Source organism: Aethina tumida, chromosome 2 (assembly GCF_024364675.1).
Source record: "Aethina tumida isolate Nest 87 chromosome 2, icAetTumi1.1, whole genome shotgun sequence".
Classification (NCBI taxonomy): Eukaryota; Metazoa; Arthropoda; class Insecta; order Coleoptera; family Nitidulidae; genus Aethina; species Aethina tumida.
Window position 1 is genome coordinate 35,961,346 of NC_065436.1, and position 21,252 is coordinate 35,982,597.

General features: G+C 26.1%; 1 protein-coding gene across 2 annotated transcripts in view; it reads left to right on the forward strand.

Annotated features, from left to right (window-relative positions):
• The window catches only part of LOC109595725 (bestrophin-2), a 34,641-nt gene extending 13,712 nt beyond the window's left edge, over window positions 1-20,929 (forward strand). The window contains exons 2-10 of one of the 2 annotated variants that reach the window (XM_049963214.1): window positions 420-530; window positions 4,121-4,292; window positions 4,943-5,072; window positions 8,696-8,934; window positions 16,738-16,869; window positions 17,161-17,268; window positions 18,791-19,027; window positions 19,086-19,344; window positions 19,628-20,929. In XM_049963214.1, the coding sequence (XP_049819171.1) occupies window positions 420-530; window positions 4,121-4,292; window positions 4,943-5,072; window positions 8,696-8,934; window positions 16,738-16,869; window positions 17,161-17,268; window positions 18,791-19,027; window positions 19,086-19,344; window positions 19,628-20,421 (2,182 nt within the window). In that variant the 3' untranslated portion in view covers window positions 20,422-20,929. Of the gene's footprint in view, window positions 1-419; window positions 531-4,120; window positions 4,297-4,942; window positions 5,073-8,695; window positions 8,935-16,737; window positions 16,870-17,160; window positions 17,269-18,790; window positions 19,028-19,085; window positions 19,345-19,627 lie in introns of those variants that run through there. The other variant, XM_049963215.1, reaches the window with a different exon arrangement.
• Window positions 20,930-21,252: the final 323 nt, after the last annotated feature.

Consider the following 21,252-nt stretch of genomic DNA (forward strand, 5'->3'; position numbering starts at 1 on the left):
TAATATCAAAAATTAAAAGGATTAACGAAGTAAAAGTTTGCAATAAAAGTTTTTGTACATTTAGAAATGATGATTTCGGTAATGTCTAATTAAAATTCAAAGTACTGGACGTAAAATCGTGTTTTTTGATTTTAAATATGTGATTTTCGGGAGAAAGTTAAAATAAACTCATGTTCCGAAGTTTCTAGGAATGGAATGTAATAGGTTAAACTAGTGATCTAAATCTTAATGACAATTCGAACTGTGTATTCGTATTCCAGTCTACTTGTCTTTTGCGATTTTAAAAAAATGCAGCTTTCTAGTGTCAAAGTACCTTATCACCAACGTTAAAAATGAATAAAACATCGAAATAAAAATAAAAACCGACTCTTTTGTTGTTCCTTATGTTCTTCAATTAACATTTCTGTTTTCTTTTACAGGTGGCGAGGAAGTGTGTACAAATTGGTCTGGAGGGAGCTATTAGCCTATTTAATATTATATTATACAATCAATTTCGTGTACAGATTCGCTCTGAACGAAAGTCAGCAACGGTAAGCAACCACAATCATAACTTGCCTTAAGTACAATTTAAATAATTAAGTCGTTAAATCGAGATATAAAACATGACTTCCTACAATTGCAGACGTGCATGTGCAATTGAAATGATTGAAGTATGGGTTCTCTCACGTTTCTTGTAATATTACTTGTATAATCTGATTAATCATTCTGCGGCAATTATAAGAAATACTGTTGCACTGGAATTTTGCAAGTATAATGCAAACATGAATTTATCGTTCACATGTGAAAATATAATTAATATACGAGTGGTTTTTTCTTAAATAATAATATGGTAAATTAATTATATATATTATCCTATAATTTTTTGTTTTAATCTAATTAGATAATTTAGAGGTGTAAAAATTGTAACAATCTATGCTTTTCCAATAAAAATTCGAATATAATATTTTACATTATTATCGTAGATTAAAGTAACTACGTATTGAAAAGATAACTACCGTTCTACTCTGTAAGTCTATTAAAAACTGAATTATTCCTAGATTTCTGTAAGATTTTATAAATCACTATTCACAGAAACGAGTCCATTAAATTTTATCATTTTATTTTTATATTTTCATTATAAACATGATGTAATAATAAATTGGATACATGCATCATAAATATTTACATATATAATTTTAGAAAAAGTGAAACCAGAAATTAAAATTCTTTTCAAAATGACACAGATGCACTCAAAATAATAAAAAAACATGGAATTACGTAGTGAAATCCCGACATGAAACTGTGTATACGTTTATAAAAACTTAAAACCGCAATAATTATTTATTTTTTTAATAAAAAAACTGTTACATAGATAGAGTTTCTTAATTAATTTTACTACCCACGTTCGGTCTTTATCAGAAATGCGTTTTCACGTACACGAAAACAACGACTATTTCTCGACGAACTCTCTATTTTTAAAAGTAATTACTGAATAACAACAATTTTTGGGATAATTACACATGTAAATTGTTATCCGAATTTCACTTTTTACGACGTAACTAGACGAAATTTTTATCGATCGATATTTATTGGCATTTACATAATATTGATAAAATATGTATTTGTACAAAAATAATTAACACACAAATGTACAATTGACATTATCAATAAATATAGATAAATTGATGGAAAAGTTGAGAAATTTATATACCAATTGTTTAAAAACTAAATAAAATTATGAAATAAGAAACTTGTAAATGTAATAAACATTAAAAATGTTGTAACATGGTATATTGTGCATGTAAACGATCAAATTGTTAGTATATATACAGGATGTCTTAAATTTAAGTATTTCCAGACCAGAGTTCTGTTCATTTAAATCAATTTACTTTTTAATTTATTTATTAAATGTATAACAAAGAGTATAGAAATGGTTTAAAAATTGAACTGTATATGTACTGTGTATTTAAGTTAATTTTTCTCTATCTGGTCTAGAAATATTTATGACTGTCAGACCCAACTACAATAATTTGGGACACAGATATTTAATCTGATATAATGGGATATTATACCTTTTATATTTGAAAAAGTTTTACTAATTTAATTTTGACAACTACAATTTTACTTTCTAATTTAGTTATTAAATAAATAGTTATTACGTATAGAAATGGTTTAAAAATTAAACTCCGTGTATTTAAATCAATTTTTCTCTATCTGGTTTAGAAATATTTATTTACTGTAAAAACCAATCAATTTGGGACACTCTGTATAATAAAAATTTATGTTTAATCTGATCTAATTGGATATTATATTTTTTATTTTTGAAAAAGGTTTGTACGAGTTTTACTAATTTAGTTTTGACAACTAAAATTTTACTTTCTAATTTGTTTATTAAATAAATAAATTTGTATTTAATCTGATCTAATTAGATATTATACCTTTTACTTCTGAAAAAGATTTGTTATAGTTTTACTAATTTAATTTTGGCAATTAAAATTTTACTTTTTAACTTATTTATTATATATTTTTTTATATACCAGTAAGTACAGAAATGGTTTAAAAAATTGAACTTTATCTATTTAAGTTAATTTTTGTCTATCTGATCCATAAATATTTATGACTGTCAAAACCAACTAATTTGGGATACTCTGTATATTAAAAATTTATATTTAAATTGATCTAATTGGACATTATATTTATTATTTTTGAAAAAGATGTATAAGAGTATTTGTTTTAATCTAATTTGTTCAATTAAGTCAATTAGAAATATTTATGACTGTCAAAATAAATAAATAAATTAAATTATATTTAATCTGATTTATTTGAATATTATATTTTTTATTTTTGAAAAATATTTGTAAAAGTTTTAATTTGTTTAATAAATATATAGCAGTAAGTCTAGAAGTGGTTTAAATAATTGAACTCTGTGAGTTTAAGTTAATTTTTCTCTATCTGGTCTACAAATATTTATGACTTAAAAAAAATAACTAATTTGGAACATCCTGTATAGTAAAAATTTATATTTAATGCAATTTAATTGGATATTATATTTTTATATTTGAAAAACATTTGTAAGAATTTTACTAATTTAATTTTGATAACTAAAATTTTACTTTTTAATTTATTTATTAAATATATAGCAGTACGTCTAGAAAGGGTTTAAAAACTAGAACTCTGTGCATTTAAGTTAATTTTTCTCTATCTGATCTAGTTATATTTATGACTGTCAAAACCAACCAATTTGGGACACTCTGTATAATAAAAATTTGTATTTAATGCTATCTAATTGGATATTATATTTTTAATTTTTGAAAAAGATTTGTAAGGGTTTCACTAATTTAATTTTAACCACTAAAATTTTATATTTTATTTTAATTATAGCAGTAAGTCTAGAAATGGTTTAAAAAATTGAATTGAATTTAAGTTAATTTTTCTCTATCTTGTGTAGAAATATTTATGACTGTCAAAACTAATCAATTTGGAACATTATATAGCAAAAATTTATATTTAATGTGATCAATTTGGATATTCAATTTTTTATATTTGAAAAAAATACGTAAGAGTTTTAGTAATTTAATTTTGACAACTAAAATTTTATTTTTTAATTTATTTATTAAATATATAGGAGTAACTCTAGAAATTATTTAAAAATTAAACTTTGTGTATTTAAGTCAATTTTTCTCTGCCTGATCTAAACAAAACTGTTAAATTTGGGTCACTCTGTATATTAAAAATTTATATTTAATCTGATCTAATTAGACATTATACTTATTATTTTTGAAAAAGATTTGTAAGGGCTTTACTAATTTAATTCTAACAAATAAAATAATTTTTTAATTTATTTATTAAATATGTAGCAGTCGATCTAAAAAAAGAAGTCTGTAAGTTAAAATCAATTTTTGTCTTTCTTGTATAAAGATATTTGTGACAAACAAATTAATATGTATATTAAAAATTAATATTTAATCTTATCTAATTTGCTATATATATATGTTATATATTTAATTAACTAATTGTCATGAGGGTAAAATATAATTATAATAAAAAATTAATGCACTAAATTTGACACCAATTGATATTCGTTAATAAGTAATAATTATATTTATTTGAAAAATGATTTAAAAAAATGTATTTTTTGCAGGATTTTCGAGAAAATCCGCACATACTTCAACAACTCAGTGGACACGATACCGATGTCGTTCGTGCTGGGTTTCTACGTCTCTCTGGTGGTGAAGCGGTGGTGGGAACAGTACAAACTGCTGCCCTGGCCCGACACCCTCGCCCTCTTCCTGAACGCGGGCATTCCAGGCGCGGTAAGTACGTATTTTTTTATAATCTCACTTTACGTACGTACAAAATTACCTTCAGAATTATGGTTGATGTCATCCCAACAAAAAAAGAAAACGAATTACTCCGACGACAATTAAATTTCGATGAAACTACGCCACAATTTTTTTTACTGCTGTATAATACAATTTCAATCGGCTGGAAAAACAATAATCGTTTCGTCCTCGTAACAGTAATTAGAACCTTTGATATGCATAAAAAGCAATGTGTAATTTTAGCCATGCAACCTTTTTGCTAGCCCGTATTGACTTTCTATAGATTTTCGTCCTCAATAAATACGAATCCGTTCGGTTACTAATAGAACACATCCGAATTGGTTTTGCCGATTGCGAAGAGGAAATTTGCGGATTTGCTAAAAATTTTGAACGGGAGAAAGTACGAACCTTTCACATTCGTTGAGCCTATTATTCTATTCGAGATTAAATTGAACCACATCAATTTTAATTAACAGAACACAATACAGTTTTTCACATCTTCGTAACTTAATAATATCTTACATCATTTTTTATAATTTGTATGAAAAGAATAAAATACGTGTGATTTTGGTATTATTATTTTTTTTGAATTTGTATGAAATGTTTCGATTCGATTTAGAAACTATTCAATTTTGTTCCAGAATGAGAGGCAAAGACTGATGAGAAGGAACATAGTTAGGTACGCCGTACTGGCTTACGTAATTACTCTGACTAGAGTATCGCTGAGAGTGAAGAAAAGGTTTCCAACTTATCAGCACATCGTCGATTCAGGTAAGTTAATAAGCCGTATGCATCGCGAGTAATAGTCAATTAACATCTATTCGAATTAATCAGACGACTTCGTTCGTTATGTTCGCATTACGCAGAAGAAATGTTTAATTCTCCCGATATCGCTGCCGACATCCTGTCTTTGTAACGTGTCTTCGCCGTGTAAATATTCGTACGGGTGCGTGCCATCAATATTAATTGATTGTTGGTAGAAAGCATATTTTAACTAAAACGCACTTTATGATCTTGAAAATGCCATTAATTAATTAAACGTTTGCGATATCGTTAAATTAAATACAATAGGCTTTATTTCGTGTTCTATTCAGGTGAGTAGAAAGCTGCGTTTAATTGACAGTAATTGCTTGTACATTTATAGTTGCATAAACAATTTTACTTTTATTCTGTTGCTAATTGCTTTGTTAATAATATAAGACGAGCTACTTGTGTGTCAATATTTAGTTCAGATGTTGTCCATGGAAAATCTATTGACGTACAAGCAGATTGGTACATGTATTTCTTTGTCACCATCGACTTAAAAAGTGGTTGGGGAATTACAAATTATGTACTAATAATTTTTTAGAATTTACGCATAATTCTGAGAAATACTTTCTATATTAAACTATTAGATTTCTTAATATGCTAATAGCCATACTGACGTTCAATTCTAACATGTTTAAATAATAAATGTGTATTTTCAATCACAATAGAACATAACATTTTACTTCAAAATATGAATTAAAAATCTTACGTTGTTTAGTAAACATTAAAAAATACAGTTTTACTATTACATAATTAATGAAATAATTAATACTTGTACCAAAAAATTAAATAAATTACCCACAGTTAAAATAGAAAATGATATAATTAAATAAAAAATTTTAAAAAGTTCAAACAAAATCAAAATTTTATTATTATATCAAAAATAAAAAAATATTCATATAATGAATTGTCAAACAATTAAAAACAAAAAATCAATTCTAAAAAATGAGATTTTTTATAATATTTAAATATCGTTTTAAAATCAATATTTAATTTAATTTTATTATTTAAAATAACAAATAAATTTTAATAAAATCTTAGGAAGATAAAACATTACATTGTACAAGATTTCTTTGATAATTAAACTTAATTGTGTTCACAAAAAAATTAAAAACACAATTAAAGCGAAAAAAGAATTTTGTATGTACTATATAAAATATAGTTTTCATTGAATCTACAGTGTAAATATAAATATATGAAATTTTTGAACACATACCAAAAATTGTTTAACATTCTACAATCCTAAGATGATAGTTTGGACATGCAATTCTTATAAAACATATATAAAGTATATATTGAATTATCAAAAAAAAAAAAAATAAATAAATAAATAAATAAAATACAATGCAATTCTTATAAAACATATATAAAGTATATATTGAATTATCAAAATAAATAAAATAAAATACTAGCAAATAAATAAAAACAAAACATTAATTTTAAAGAGGCAGATTTTTATTAAAATTTAAAAATTGACTCTTAAAATCGTAATTTTATTTTATTTAAAATAACAAATAAATTATTTTTGCTATCAAATTTTATTTAAATTAAAATTTTTACTTAATATCTAATATATAATTTAGTACCTGAAATAAATTAATAATAATTGAACAGAATAAATATTAAATTATTAAGTCTACAATAAAATTAATGATATTAAAATTTTATAACCAATTTACTTAATAAAAATGTTTAAAAATGTCTTTTTATTAAAATTATTTTTATATAAATATGACATTTTTATAAGTATTACATTGTTTAATAATCATTAAAAAATACAGTTTTACTATAACATATGTTAATTAATGAAATAATTAATAATTGTATCAAGAAATTAAATAAATACTGTTTCAAAATTAAAATTCAAAAAATAACTAAAGCGAAAAAAGAATTTTATATATACTTTATAAAAATATTTTATTTGTTTTCATTGAAACAACCGTATAAATTTGTATATACGAAAATTTTAGACGCGTGTCAAAAATTTTACAATTATAAGATGATAGTTTGGACATTATTATAAAACATATTTAAAGTATATATTGAATTATAAAAAAATAAAATAAATTACTAGTAAATAAATAAAAACATAATATTAATTTTAAAAAGTCCGATTTTTATTAAAATTTGATAACCAATGTTAAAATTTACTTAATAAAAATGTTTAAAATGTCTTTTTATTAAAATGTTTTTATAACATTACGTTCTTTAATAATCATTAAAAAATACAATTTTAATATAACATAATTAATGAAATAATTAATAATTTTATCAAAAAATTAATTACCCACAGTGGTTATTTATTTATTTTTATAGAATATAATGAAAATTAATTACTATTGGAATAATCAGTCATTGTATCAAAAAATAAAATGGAATTTAGATAATACATTGTTCCAAGAAATTAACGCACCTCACCAATAATAATTGATTATTAATAATATTTTCTGAAACCGGGAAAAATAATTAATAATAAGTTTAAGAATGACTTTTTTTAATATATTATTATATAATTATTGAAATCATCAATTATTACATCAAAAATGTAGAAAACTAAATTTAGTAATTATTATGGTTACATTTTCTGAAAACGGGAAAAATAATTGTATACACTATTTTTATATTTATTTAAAATAGGTTTTAATTTATAATTGTTACAAAAACATAACTTTAAGTTTAAGAATGACTGTTTTTAATATATTATTATATAATTATTGAAATCATCAAATATTATATCAAAAATGTAGAAAACTAAATTTAGTAATTATTATGGTTATCAACAAATATGTAATATTAATTTTTTAAATAATACGAATAGGAAAAGTTTGTGTAATTAATAAAAATTTAATTATAAAACCACAGATAATTAAAACTCGGTTATACTTGGAAGAATATCTCGTGCCTTAAACGCAAATTTAATGATTTTAATTATTTACTGGTTTCATGTAAACCCAAAACAATTATTTAGTTTATTGCATAATTGATTAGTGAGAAAATCATCGAGCAGGATATACTCGTTTTAACATGAATGAGTTAGTTTCCGTTCGAACCAGTAATTATTTGAATCAACACATATCCGGTTCTGACGATCTCTAAAATCTGTTCAACAACATTTATTTTTAACTTTTACACAGATGATTTTATTCTAGTCTATTAATAAAATATGGTAATCACAAAACACCATTTTAAATTGATGAGTCTGTTGTTTGAACGGTTTCAAATAGTCGATAAAACTTTCTTATCGCCATCGAGACAATAAGGATGCAGTGACGATACACTTAAATAGGTGAAATTTCTAGTTCAACGAAAACAAACTGTTACTTATGCGTTTGGCGCCACAAGAAATACCACTGGCGCCTTATACGTACCAATAATTACATTAATTGACGGCTACTTTCCAGCTTGAAGTCCACCTTTTGGTTTTCGCAAATTATTATATTATTAGAAATGCCGGTTTATTTATAGAACGTGCGTAAAAGATGAATGGAGACACGTTGCCCATAAAATTCATCAATTTGTCGCCTTTTGCCGTTTATGGGCGATTGGTGCAACACATGCACACTATCGTAATGATTTTAACGTTTCAGGTTTAATGATGGAAAGCGAGAGGAATATATTCGAATTGATGGATAAAAAGACGCCCATGTCCAAATATTGGATGCCGCTGGTTTGGGCGACGAATATCATCAACAGGGCCAGGAAAGAGTCGTTGATCACCAGTGACCACATTGTACAAACTTTGCTGACGGAATTGTCGGACATTAGAAGGAGATTGGGAGCTCTAATCGGTTATGATACTGTCAACGTTCCTTTGGTTTATACACAAGTAAGTTATAATATAATGTCACAAAACGAGTAAAATGTGTAACAAATGATAAATGTAAAGTATAAAATTTTATTTTTTTTATTAAGAATTTTATTGATAATTTATTAATTAATGTTAAAATTAATAATGAATATATTGAATTTTAATAATTATTTTATATAAAATTTTATAAAAATAAAAAAAACAAAGTCGAAATTTAAATATTATGTTCATAAAAAAAATATTAAAGAATGAATTAGAAACAAAAAAATTAATTCTAAAAAATCAGAATTTTAATAATATTTAAATATTGACTCATAAAATAATTTTATATAATTTAAAATAATAAAAAAATTTAGACAAATTCTCAGAAATAAAAAACTAGATTTCTTTTGAAAATTACACTGATCACAAATATAATATATAATATACAATATAAGGATATTTAATTTGTTTTTATTAAAACAACAATGTGATTTTGCATATATGAAATTTTTAAATATGCTAAACATTATCCATCATTCTACAATCTCTTAAAATGATAGTTTAGACATAAAATTATTATAAAAAATATTTAAAATATATATTGAACTATATAAAAAATAAAATACAAAATAAAATAAATAAATAAATAAAAACAAAAAAATTTTGAAGTGTAGGTTTTAATTAAAATTTGAAAACTGGTTCTCAAAATCGTTTGTATAAAGAAAATTTTAACACAAAAAATATCTTATAAAATAATGGTTTGAAAATATCAAGAAATTAAAATTATGAATTAACATTTACATATTTAATAATGGTTTATTAAAATAACAAAAAATTATTTATAAAAAATAAGGTTTTTAATAATATTTAAAAATTGTGTCAAAATAATGGTTAAAAAATTTTATGTGTTATTAAAAATTTCATTGTTTAAAACACCAAATAAATTAATTTTGTTTTTAAAATCATTTTTAAAACTTAACTTAAAACAAAATTGATTTTTTTCTAAAATTGTATAAAATTAGAATAAATTTAGTAAACAATATATATCAAAATCATGGTTAAAAAAAATGTTATGTATTATTAAAAAATTCATTGTTTAAACCATCAAATGAATTAATTTTGTTTTTAAACATATTCAAATTTAAATTGATTTTCTGTTTCTTTCTAAAGTTGTATAGAATTAGAAGAAATTAATTTTGTTTTTAAATTTAAACTGATTTTCTGTTTTTTTTTTATAAAATTGTATAAAAATAAAATAAAATTAATAACCAACATTTTTTTTTCTATTAAAATATAATTTTTTAAATTATAAAACTAAAATATTTCAGAATTTTCTAAAAATATTCTAATTTAAAGTGATTTTAGTTATGAATAAAAATTGTAAAATGTCTAAAAATAGCAAGATATGTAAATTGATAAAAGCTTTTATAAAATAGATTTCATAAAATAATAAAAAAACTAAAACGTATAAAACTGTCAACGTTCATTTGACTTATAAATTGATAAATAGATTTGTCTGGATGTTTACGTAAGGATGCATGTTTTCAATAACATGAGCGATGTTTAAAAAATATTTCTGGCTTTTGTACTCTGTAATTAAACCATTATAAATAATTATTTCGAAATATTCCACGATTAAATGCGGCAAATCGTCGTTCCCCGGTTTAAAATGTAAATTGTTGCGATTACGATTCTAGAAAATGCTTCGAATGATTGTTTATTAACGTAGAATTGTTGTGAAAATAACAGAAATTTATTAAATAGGTGCTGTTATCAATAAGACCTTTTTAAAATATTCGGCCTGTGTTTATGCATTTACATATTTAAATAAAACTTTCTAAACTATTGTAATACAGTCGAAATTATCGTGTATTACGTAAACTATGCAATAGAAATGTACATTTTTATGCACTGTAAAGTTTTATTTTATATTTTTCCGATAACAGCTAACACTCGTTAAATTTTAAAACTGGTCGTGGAAAATTGAACGGTTTCTCTTTTACGGATTATACAATATACAGATATATCTATGACATTAATAAACTTAATGTATTATTATCGTGATTGACTATTATAATGTAAATTTAAAGTGAACAATAAAATTGACTACCTATATTGCCAAACTGATCACACACCTTAATTTTTCTACTTTGGGCGTTTGATCAGTTTTTTTATTGTTAAATCTGATTGAAGGTTAAATGTAAATTTAACATTTTTGCATATGTGGTATATTCGCGGAAATAATATTTTAATACTAAATGTGTATTTAAAAAAAAATAAATGAAGGTGGTGTTGTATAAAAAGCCATCAATTAAAGTACTTCCTACTACAAAAGGCACCTTAATGCATTAAAACATTACATAAGAATTTAAAAGTTTGTTATTTATATAAATATTATTCAAAGCTTGTTTCGCAGAACCATTTCTAGTTCAAATATTTTTTTCCAAGATAATTTTAAGCTTTAATGCTTCTATTTAACCTTGGCATTGAGATTATTTAATTACACTTATGTAATTACGAAAAATCACGAAATTCATACGTGCTTTGTTCCTCGAATGAATTATTAGGAAAATGTTGATTGCATTTCGAAGCGAGTCCATCTTAATTTTTTATGAGGCGTTAATAAACTTCTGAATACCATGTTGTTTTTACGTCAAGCTTCATTATGGTTAATTACACTAAAATGCATATTTAACTATTCGGTTAGTCATCAACATATATACTCTCAATTATAAAATATTTTTTGTGAAGTGGGGGAATGAATTACACGTGGTACTTTGTATATCTAAATGATAAGATCTATCCTGCACAGTTAAATTATGCTAAGCCAGCCACCAGTGTCCTCAAGTAATAGAAGATATAATTAATATACAATAGTAGGAGTGGTCCAATTTTAATTACCTTTGGTATTTAGATTGGTCTATTTGAGAATAAAAAATGATTGGATTTTATTGAGCTCTTTTTCATAATTCTTTGTGCAAATTGTCAATCGGATAATCCGGAGTGCAAGGGTTACTTTAGAATATTGTCAGTTATCCTATAAAACTTATTGCCATGATCAGCAAGATCTCCAGACGTATAATCAATTGCCTACTTATGGAACATCAAAGACAGGATGCTTTATATTCGTCACAGGCTTTACCGAACTTTAGGAATTTACCACCTAAACCAAAGTATGAGTGTATGGGTCATTGTGGAAATCTAACTCATAATTAGTTAAAAGAATTATACTGATCAATATACAAGGTGATTCACCTAACTTATTCATTAAAAGTTTTATGAAAATAGAAAAAAGTATTGATTTAAAATGTTTAGAGCAATTATAACTTGATTTGAATTACTTTTCTAGGTGCCATTCTTCACAGATATTTTAGTTACGCCATCAAACTGTTAAATTAATTAATTAATTAATTAACTAAAAAACTGTTGGGTTTAGATGTAGTAGAAAAATATACAGGTCCTTCATAAACGTTTAATGTTACGTGAATGACATTCACTGTACTTAATAGTTTTGACAGAATTTTTAATAATTTCTTACATTTTGATACCCCAAATTGTACACCAAAAAATTTTTGAAAATTAAACTTAATTTGTTCACAACAAACAAATAACTAAAGCGAAAAAAATAATTTTATATATACTATATAAGAATATTTAATTTGTTTTTATTGAGACAACAATGTGATTTTACATATATGAAATTTTTAAACACGCTAAAAATTATCCAACGTTCTACAATCTTAAAATTATAGTTTGGACAAGAAATTATTATAAAAAATATTTCAAATAATAAATAAATAAAAATAAAAAATTAATTTTAAAATGTTAGATTTTTATTAAAATTTGAAAAGTGTGTCTCAAAATCATAATTTGAACAGGTTTGTAAAAAATGTAATTTATCGTTAAGAAATTTTATTATTTAATATAGCAAATAAATAAATTTTGTTACTTAATATTTAATTTATATTTTAATATCTACCTAAAAATTATTAATATTAAATTTTTAAAATTTATTTAAATAAAATTTTAAAAACAAAGAAACATGAACAAACAAATTTTAGGAATAAATTCTGAATTATTAAATCTACATAAAAATTAATGATGTCAAAAATATTTTATAAAATGACGGTTTGTAAATATCAAAAAACTAATTATAATTAGATGATTGGATTTTATTGAAATTTTTTTCATACTTTTTTGTGCAATTGTCAATCGGATAAACCTGAGTCGTGTCAACCTCATATTGCAAAGGTTTACATTTGAATATTTTCAATTATCCTATATAATTAGTTGCCACGGCCTGCAGGATCTTCAGACATATCATCAATTGAATAGTTGTGGGACATCAAAGGCAGGATGCTCTATATTCTTCATATACTTTACTGGACCTCAGAAATTTACCAACTAAACCAAAGTCAAGGAGTGACAATGAGTGTAATGAGGGTCATTGTGGAATTCAACTCATAATTAGTTAAATGAATTTTATTTATTAATATACAAGGTGATTCACCTAGCTTGTTCATTAAAAATTTTAAATATTGAAGTATTAAGACTACAAAAAATTTAATGATATTAAAATTTAATAACAAATGTTAAAATTTTTAAACACAAAAAGTATCTTATAAAATGATGGTTTGTATATATCAAAATTATAAATTATCATTTAGATAATGGTTTATTGAAATGCCAAAAAATTAATTATAAAAAATTAGATTTTTAATAATATTTAAAAATTGTATGAAAATATCTATTAAATTATTGTTTAAATTTTGAATCTAAAATCTTCCGGAATTTTCTAAAAATATTCTAAATTAAAGTGAATTTTAGTTGTGAATAAAAATTGTAAAATATCTAAAAATAGCAAAATAGCTTATTCATTAAAAGTTTTATGAAAATAGGAAAAAGTAGGTGCCATTATTAGTACGTTATTTACGTTTGTGCATCTTCACAGATACTTTAGTTGCACCATCAAACTGTTAATTTTAGTAATTGAAGTTTAGGTGTAGTACAAATAAATACAGGGTACCATTTTCGGTCCTTCATAAAATTCAAATGTTACGTAAATGACATTCACTGTACTCAATAGTTACGATAGAATTTTTAATAATTTGATACCTCAAACTGTACACCAAAAAATTAACGAACCAACAAAAAGAAGAAGAATTGAAAAAGTTGACCATCGAACGCAACCGAATGGTACGCACTTGACCTACGCCAAGTGGTTTTTCAGCGAGCGAAAAGGACTCACGTCCGACTTCCTGACCGCACCGTCATAAATAAACAAAAGGGTCCGGTTTCTCTGGAACCCGAACGCCGGCCCGGTCAACGCGACGTCGGATCCGGTTCGCCTTGAGATCGACAATTGCAGTTTCGGACCAATCGATCGCTCACGTGTATTGAAAATCCATTTAATTGCCACCTTTTTACAATATAAATTGTTCGGCCTTCGGCACTTATTTATTATAAGTTCACTTCCGAATTGGCAACCGAACGCTTTCGTCGGGGTGACTGCGAAATAATACCTGGTTTCTGTAAGCGTAATTATGGGTTTGCGGCTGTAAACAGTTTAATTAGATGGGATGTTATTTATAACAGGGTTTTTTGCCGATGTTAAATAGGTGGAAAATACTAAGTTTGTTGCCTAATTTGACATAACAACTGACAATAAGTTACGTAAAGTTTGCATCATTAAAAATATGCATGTAGGATAATATCAAAGTACTATTAAAATGCATCTAATAAAATTTAATTAATGCCGCACCAATTTATTTAATGAAATTATATAACAAATATTTAACAAGTGATTGAGTTACATTCAGGTCAAAACTTCGTCGACTATAATTAATGTCAAAATTTATCCATGATTGTTCTGATATAATCTTTAATTTATATTTAATAATAGTTTGTGGTTTAATTTACATGTATTAATTTTAATAACAATTTAAATTGTATGTATTTATGAATATAGCATGAAAAAGTAAACATAATTTTACGTCCATTAATTATTAAATTACTTTTTTATTTTCTCAAAATACGTACAGGGTGATTCATCTAACTTATTCATTAGTTTATAGAGTACGCACAATGGTATTAATTTGAAATTTGTATAATTTGACTTGAACTACATTGTAATTTGTTTGGAACAAAATTTTATTTTCATCGGAAGTGACATCTTCTTTGGTATTCTCCCCATTCATTTTTTTTTTTAAAATTTTGACATATTAATGGTTTGAATAAAATGTCTGAAAAGTCATCAATTTTGATACATTGATTGTTACACGTTAACCAACGACTATTCCATGAGAAAAAAATATTATGGTTAGACCATTAATTTGTCAACAATTTTAGAAAAACCCAAAAATGGTTGGATGTATTTATAGAACAGAAAATAAAATTTTGTTCAGAAAAAATAAGAAAAATTCAAGACAAATTCTCATAAATTTCTTTAATGTAAACTATAATAATAATAATAATAATGTAAACTATAATAATATTATTATTACTATTAATATCTTAATAAATAATAATTGTATTTATAAGTAACAAAAAAATAATAATATTTTTATTTTACCTTTTTTTTGTTTTTCATTATAAAATATTTTTTTATTGTGGACACTAATTCGATTTTTAATAATAATAGATTGTGTTTTGATTTATTGATTAGCATTAAATTTAATAACTTAATTATTAATAATTGTATGTATTTAGAAGTAAGACGAAATAACAATAATAATTTTTTGTTATTTTTTTTATCTTTTTTCATCATAAAAGATTTTTTATTGTGTACACCAATTAGATTTTTAATAATATAAATTATAATTTACATTAAGATGGTACTGATATAATCATCTTTAAATTGTAATATTTTTTGGTTTAAATTATTAATATTTAAATAAATTTACATTTAAAAATTTTATTTAATTTAATTTATAAATTATTTAAAGGATATGAAGCTTTAAGTTATTTAAAAACTAATTAAATTCTTTGTAATTATGAGTAACACAAAAAATTAAAAAAAATATTTAATTTTTTTCATATTCATAAAGTCAAAAAATTTATATTTAGACTTATTAACTTGTAATTAAAATTAAATTTCAGTCAAAAAATTATCAAATTTATCCAAACATGATGGTACTGATATAATTATCTTTAAATTGTGTGGTTTAAATTAATAAAATTTAAATAAAATTGCATTTAAAAATTTAATTTAATTTAATTTATAAATTATTTAAAGGACATGTAGTTTTAAGTTTATTAAAAACTATTCTATTAAATTCTTTGTATTTATGAATAACACAAAAAAATTGTATTTAGACTTAGAATTTAATTATATTTGTCATTTAATTTATGTTTAGTAAAAGATTGTAATTTAATTTATTAAATTCATGACGCAGTAAGTTAATAACTTTTTATTTATGCTTATAAGCATAATTAAAAAGTAAGTATAATTAAAAAAAAATAAAAATAATTTGTTTCTATTATTATTCTTCCAGTTATTCTTTCTAATTTTTTATCTTTTTGAAAAATTCTCCGTCATCATAATTTTTTTATTGTCGACCCTATTTAATATTCAGTAAAATAAATCGTAATTTAAATGAAATTCCAACTAAAGAATTGTTTGTTTACCAAAATCAAGATCAACTTTAACTTCATAAATATTAAACCGTATCTGTTGAATATAAATTAATCATTTTTCTTTTATAATGATCCAATTTTTTGTAGGTACATGGTCTTTGTACTCTGTTTTGACGTCACAAATATATTGTTTTTTCTGTCGATATTCATAGAAATATTTACCAATTCATTAGTAACAAACTAATATATTATTTATAATTTTAGGTTGTGTCTTTGGCCCTTTACGTGTATTTTCTGGCGGCACTATTGGGTCAACAGTTCGTTCCTTACGCTGACCCGACGACAATGAAGAAAGAACTGCCAGACGTCTACTTTCCATTCTTCACGGCTCTACAGGTAATAAAACGGCAACACCTTTATTTAAATAAAATATGTCATAGGCATTTCTTAAACGCGTTCCTTTGTCATATTTATTCTTAGACCTGTAACGCACACACTGCGAATTATTTATGGATGGATGTGTTGGAAGAATTCGTTGCTATGTGCAAATAATCATTGCAAATACATGGGCAAACGTTTTAATTTTAAATAATCTTTTTTTAACTTGAGGTTAATTGCTTGGTTTTATTAATGAGAAAGGAAGTGTTTCAAGTACAAATTAAAAATAAATCATCCGCCTCTTTTCAGTTTTGCTTCTACATCGGCTGGCTGAAGGTAGCGGAGGTCCTGATAAATCCCTTCGGCGAAGACGACGACGACATTGAACTAAACTGGCTGGTGGACCGACACATCAAGGTAACCCTTCCATATTTCGTTTGTGCATCTCGAGAATCCATAACAACTCGAACGACTTTTAATGCCAATGAAATGTTGAGGTCTGCTCGTAATCGGTGTTACAATCACTTTCTTGATCACTAGCATTTAAACTGCATAATTTGTTACAGTTCGATGTGATGCGTTGACATGAATGTGTGTGTGGGGTGTGGAAATGCTAATTCGCAATGTTCGTATGCATAACGCATATTTTACAACAAAGACCTATTTATACAATGACGTATTTTACCTCAAAAGGAGGATGAAACTGAAATAAATCAAGCTCAAGTATTTTTCCCAGCCTCAGTTCTTCCTTCATTATTACTAATATAATAATGTCAATGGTCTCATTAAAGAACTGCTACTTTAGTAACTGACAATTTAGCACTGTCCTTGACACGATTTAAGACCATTTATTGCTATCACATATTAATTAACTATAAATTAGAGACTATAAATTGATCTTTAAACCTACCAACCAGATTTGTATCTAAGTGTTGGTCCAACAGTAAAATTGTTAGATACTGTAATTAAAATTATTTGTTGTTATGTAAACTTAACAAGTTTTAAACGTCCATGAAAAGGATTTTAAAACACTCCAACAAATGTCTTGGTTAAAACATACATATTCATATAATAAATTAATTGTTAATAACAATCTGTACAGTTTACAAGTTTTATTAGTAATTTAAGTGTGCATAAATTATGTGACAAAACAAATTACTTAAGTTATAAACTAACATTTTTAAAAGTACTTAACAATTAAATTTTACTACAGAAACAAAACTTATTAGGCAATATTTATGAGTCCATCGATATTATTTCCAAACAAAACATGTTCGAAATCCAGTTTCTATTAGAATAGAAATTGCTATTTTGTAATATTAATTCAATGAACATAGCGTTTATTGTTTTACTTGTTTTTATTTCGCAATCAATCATAATCACCTTAAGAAGTTACGTTTCTGAAGCGATATAACTAATGTTTCATAACGCCCATTTTAAATTAGAAGCAAAAAATACTAATCTGTCGATCACACATACATAATTTTTTTAAAGAGGTAAATGACCATGATTATTCAGGCTGGTATCATTTTTGTACAGTTATTGTTGGATTAGAGGTAAGAAAATGGAAGGATTTTAATTAATATCTGCGCTGGGAAGAACAAAACTAAATTTTCATATTTTCTAATAATTATTATTAGGAAATAAATGTTATGACAATATGCAAATTAAATGAGAAATTTTACACAAGTATAATACGTACAATTTTAAGTTTTTTAACCTTGGCAAAATTCCGATTAGATGTCCTTATCATTTGCAAAAAAATATATGTAATTACAGTAATTGGCACATGGTCTACCAAAATAACATGTGTTCATTTCCGGCAGACATTTATATTTTCAATAATACTATAAAATGATTTTATGGTAATTATCTGATTCATGTGCATTAAAAGTTCCGGTATTTCCCCGTTTTTAATATTAATATTAATATTTTTTAGGCTGGTTACATGATAGTTGATGAAATGCACGAGGAACATCCAGAACTGCTTAAGGATCAATACTGGGACGATGTCATCCCCAAAGAGTTGCCATACACTGTTGCATCAGAACATTACAGAAGAGAAGAGCCAAAAGGTTCTGCAGAAAATTACAAGGTCAAAACTACTGACGCAATGTACGCAAATTTATTGACACCCTTGAAGAAAACCATGATCGACGACATGTACGCCGACTATGTCAGTATTTTGTTTATTTGTCACCCAGTAGAATTTGATTTAATGATCCCAATTGCAGGAAAGCGTCGACACTCCAATCGTACAAAGAAGGAAGAGTTCCAATTGGTTCTCCAGACAAATCTCCAGAACTGGCATGGGTTCAATCCGGTCTGCCTCTACAGCTTATTCATCAGGAGGTTTGTTCACGCGACACAGAGGAAATTCCGTGTACGCAAATCCTGAAAACGGTCAACTACCGGGACAGCAGTCCCAGAAAATGTCCATATACGACAGACTTGTTGGTCGAAAATCTGGAAGGAGCAGGAACATACCCAAAAGTACGTACAATGCGTCATATAATTATGCGAAAACCACACGGTGGAACCGTGTGATTAAAGCCCGATAAACTGCCTTGAACCGAGTTGTTTAAACTACACTAATTAATCAAAAAAAAGATCCTCGGTACGGTACGATATGCGTACTATAATTGAATTAAGGTCGATGCGTTGTCGTTGTTATTGAGAATGTTCCTTAGGAAAATCACTGAAATCGACCGAGTTTTCATTGAAATTATCTCAGTCAAGAACGGCATTGTAATTTAACGCGCCATATAATTTCCAGATTCCAAATACGGCGCAGCCCCGATGACCGTAAAGAACCGCCCCAGAATCCCGACGCCGGACGTGACTAAAGAGGTGGTGGACAAGGAGAGCCGCTTTGTCACCACCCCCGTGACAACAACCCCCAACCAGATAGCGCCCGGCTTGACGTTGATGCAGCACCAGATAGCCACACCGGGCTACTACACGGGCGGCGACGTGCCGACGATCCAGGTAGTTCTATCCCCGATCCAAGAGTTAGATAGCAACGGTTCCGTAAACAATACCCTGCACGCCAACCAACCCGGAACCGCGGCGCTAGCGCAGGCGGTTCTGTCGCCCGGTTTGGGTCCCGTACTCACAGCACCTGTTAGCGTACCGATGACGGTGTCGCAGCTCACATCCCTAGGTTTGCACGGCAGCCCCATGCTCACTAGGTCCGTGCAGCAGCACTCACTAAGAAATCCCGCTTTTACTCAGGCGTTTGAGATGGAGAAGGCGCCGAGTCCGACGCAGAAATTGACGCTGACGGAGATGCCGCCGGACGAGGAGCACCAGCTGAGCAGCAGACAGAGTGACGATTCCGGCAATTCGGAGGTGTCGACACCGTCCGTGTCCAACACCACGGCGTCGGTTACTTCGAGGAAATCGATGGAAGCGCCGGCCGAAGACAAGCCTTTGTCGCCGAGCGCCTCGGTGCCCAACTCGTTGTCTTCCCTAGGTGGGCAAGAAGGGACGAGGAGCAGGAAGGTGTCCTCTGTTTCGCAGACCGCACCAACCACTAACAGTTCGAAGAGGGGTGAAGTTTACGTTTGATATTGATCGAACTTTAGGTGATGAAAAGGACTATTATGTGAATTGTTGATTGGAGATTTGCCAAACTAGATTGTGATCCGCGTCGTTTGAAGGAAGTGGGAGTGTTTTTCATATATTATTGTGGAGAATCTCTATTTGTGATATAGTGTATAAAAATTAATTTAGCGTTAGTTTTTATACCTGATTAGGTTTTCTGATTGTAGCTTCGTTACAAGAACTTTTTATTGAGTCAAATTATCTGTGTAAACAAATATGCTGTTTAGATTTAGAAATACACTTAGAAATAGTTGGAATTATAATTTTACAATTATGAATTGTTTGAAAATAGATACTGTTAAATTGTATATATTTTCTTGTTGTAAGAATTCTTAGTGTACATATATTGTAAGAGATATATGAATATTTTTATTAAAACTTTATTAGACAAAACATTTTATGAAATTATTGACTATTTAATTATTATACCTAAGGTGCTATATATTTTATATGTAAATAAAATTTTAAAATAATTAAATTATTGTTTAATTTAGTAATATAAAATATGTGATAATAATTATTGTATTATAAAGAAAGAAATATTGGAAATCATCATAAAGACGACTTATTTTTATTTATTATTTTCCATATGGTACTGTTGGAACTGCTACCCCTAAAATTCCATCATAACTTAAATTGTCATATATATTATTATGATTACGAATAAATATTGAAAGCTTACCCAAACAGCACACAACAAAAGATACAAGAATGGCAATTATTATTATAACAAACATTTTATGATTTGTAATAATAAACATTCAACATTATTCTTATATACCATGATAAAAAATA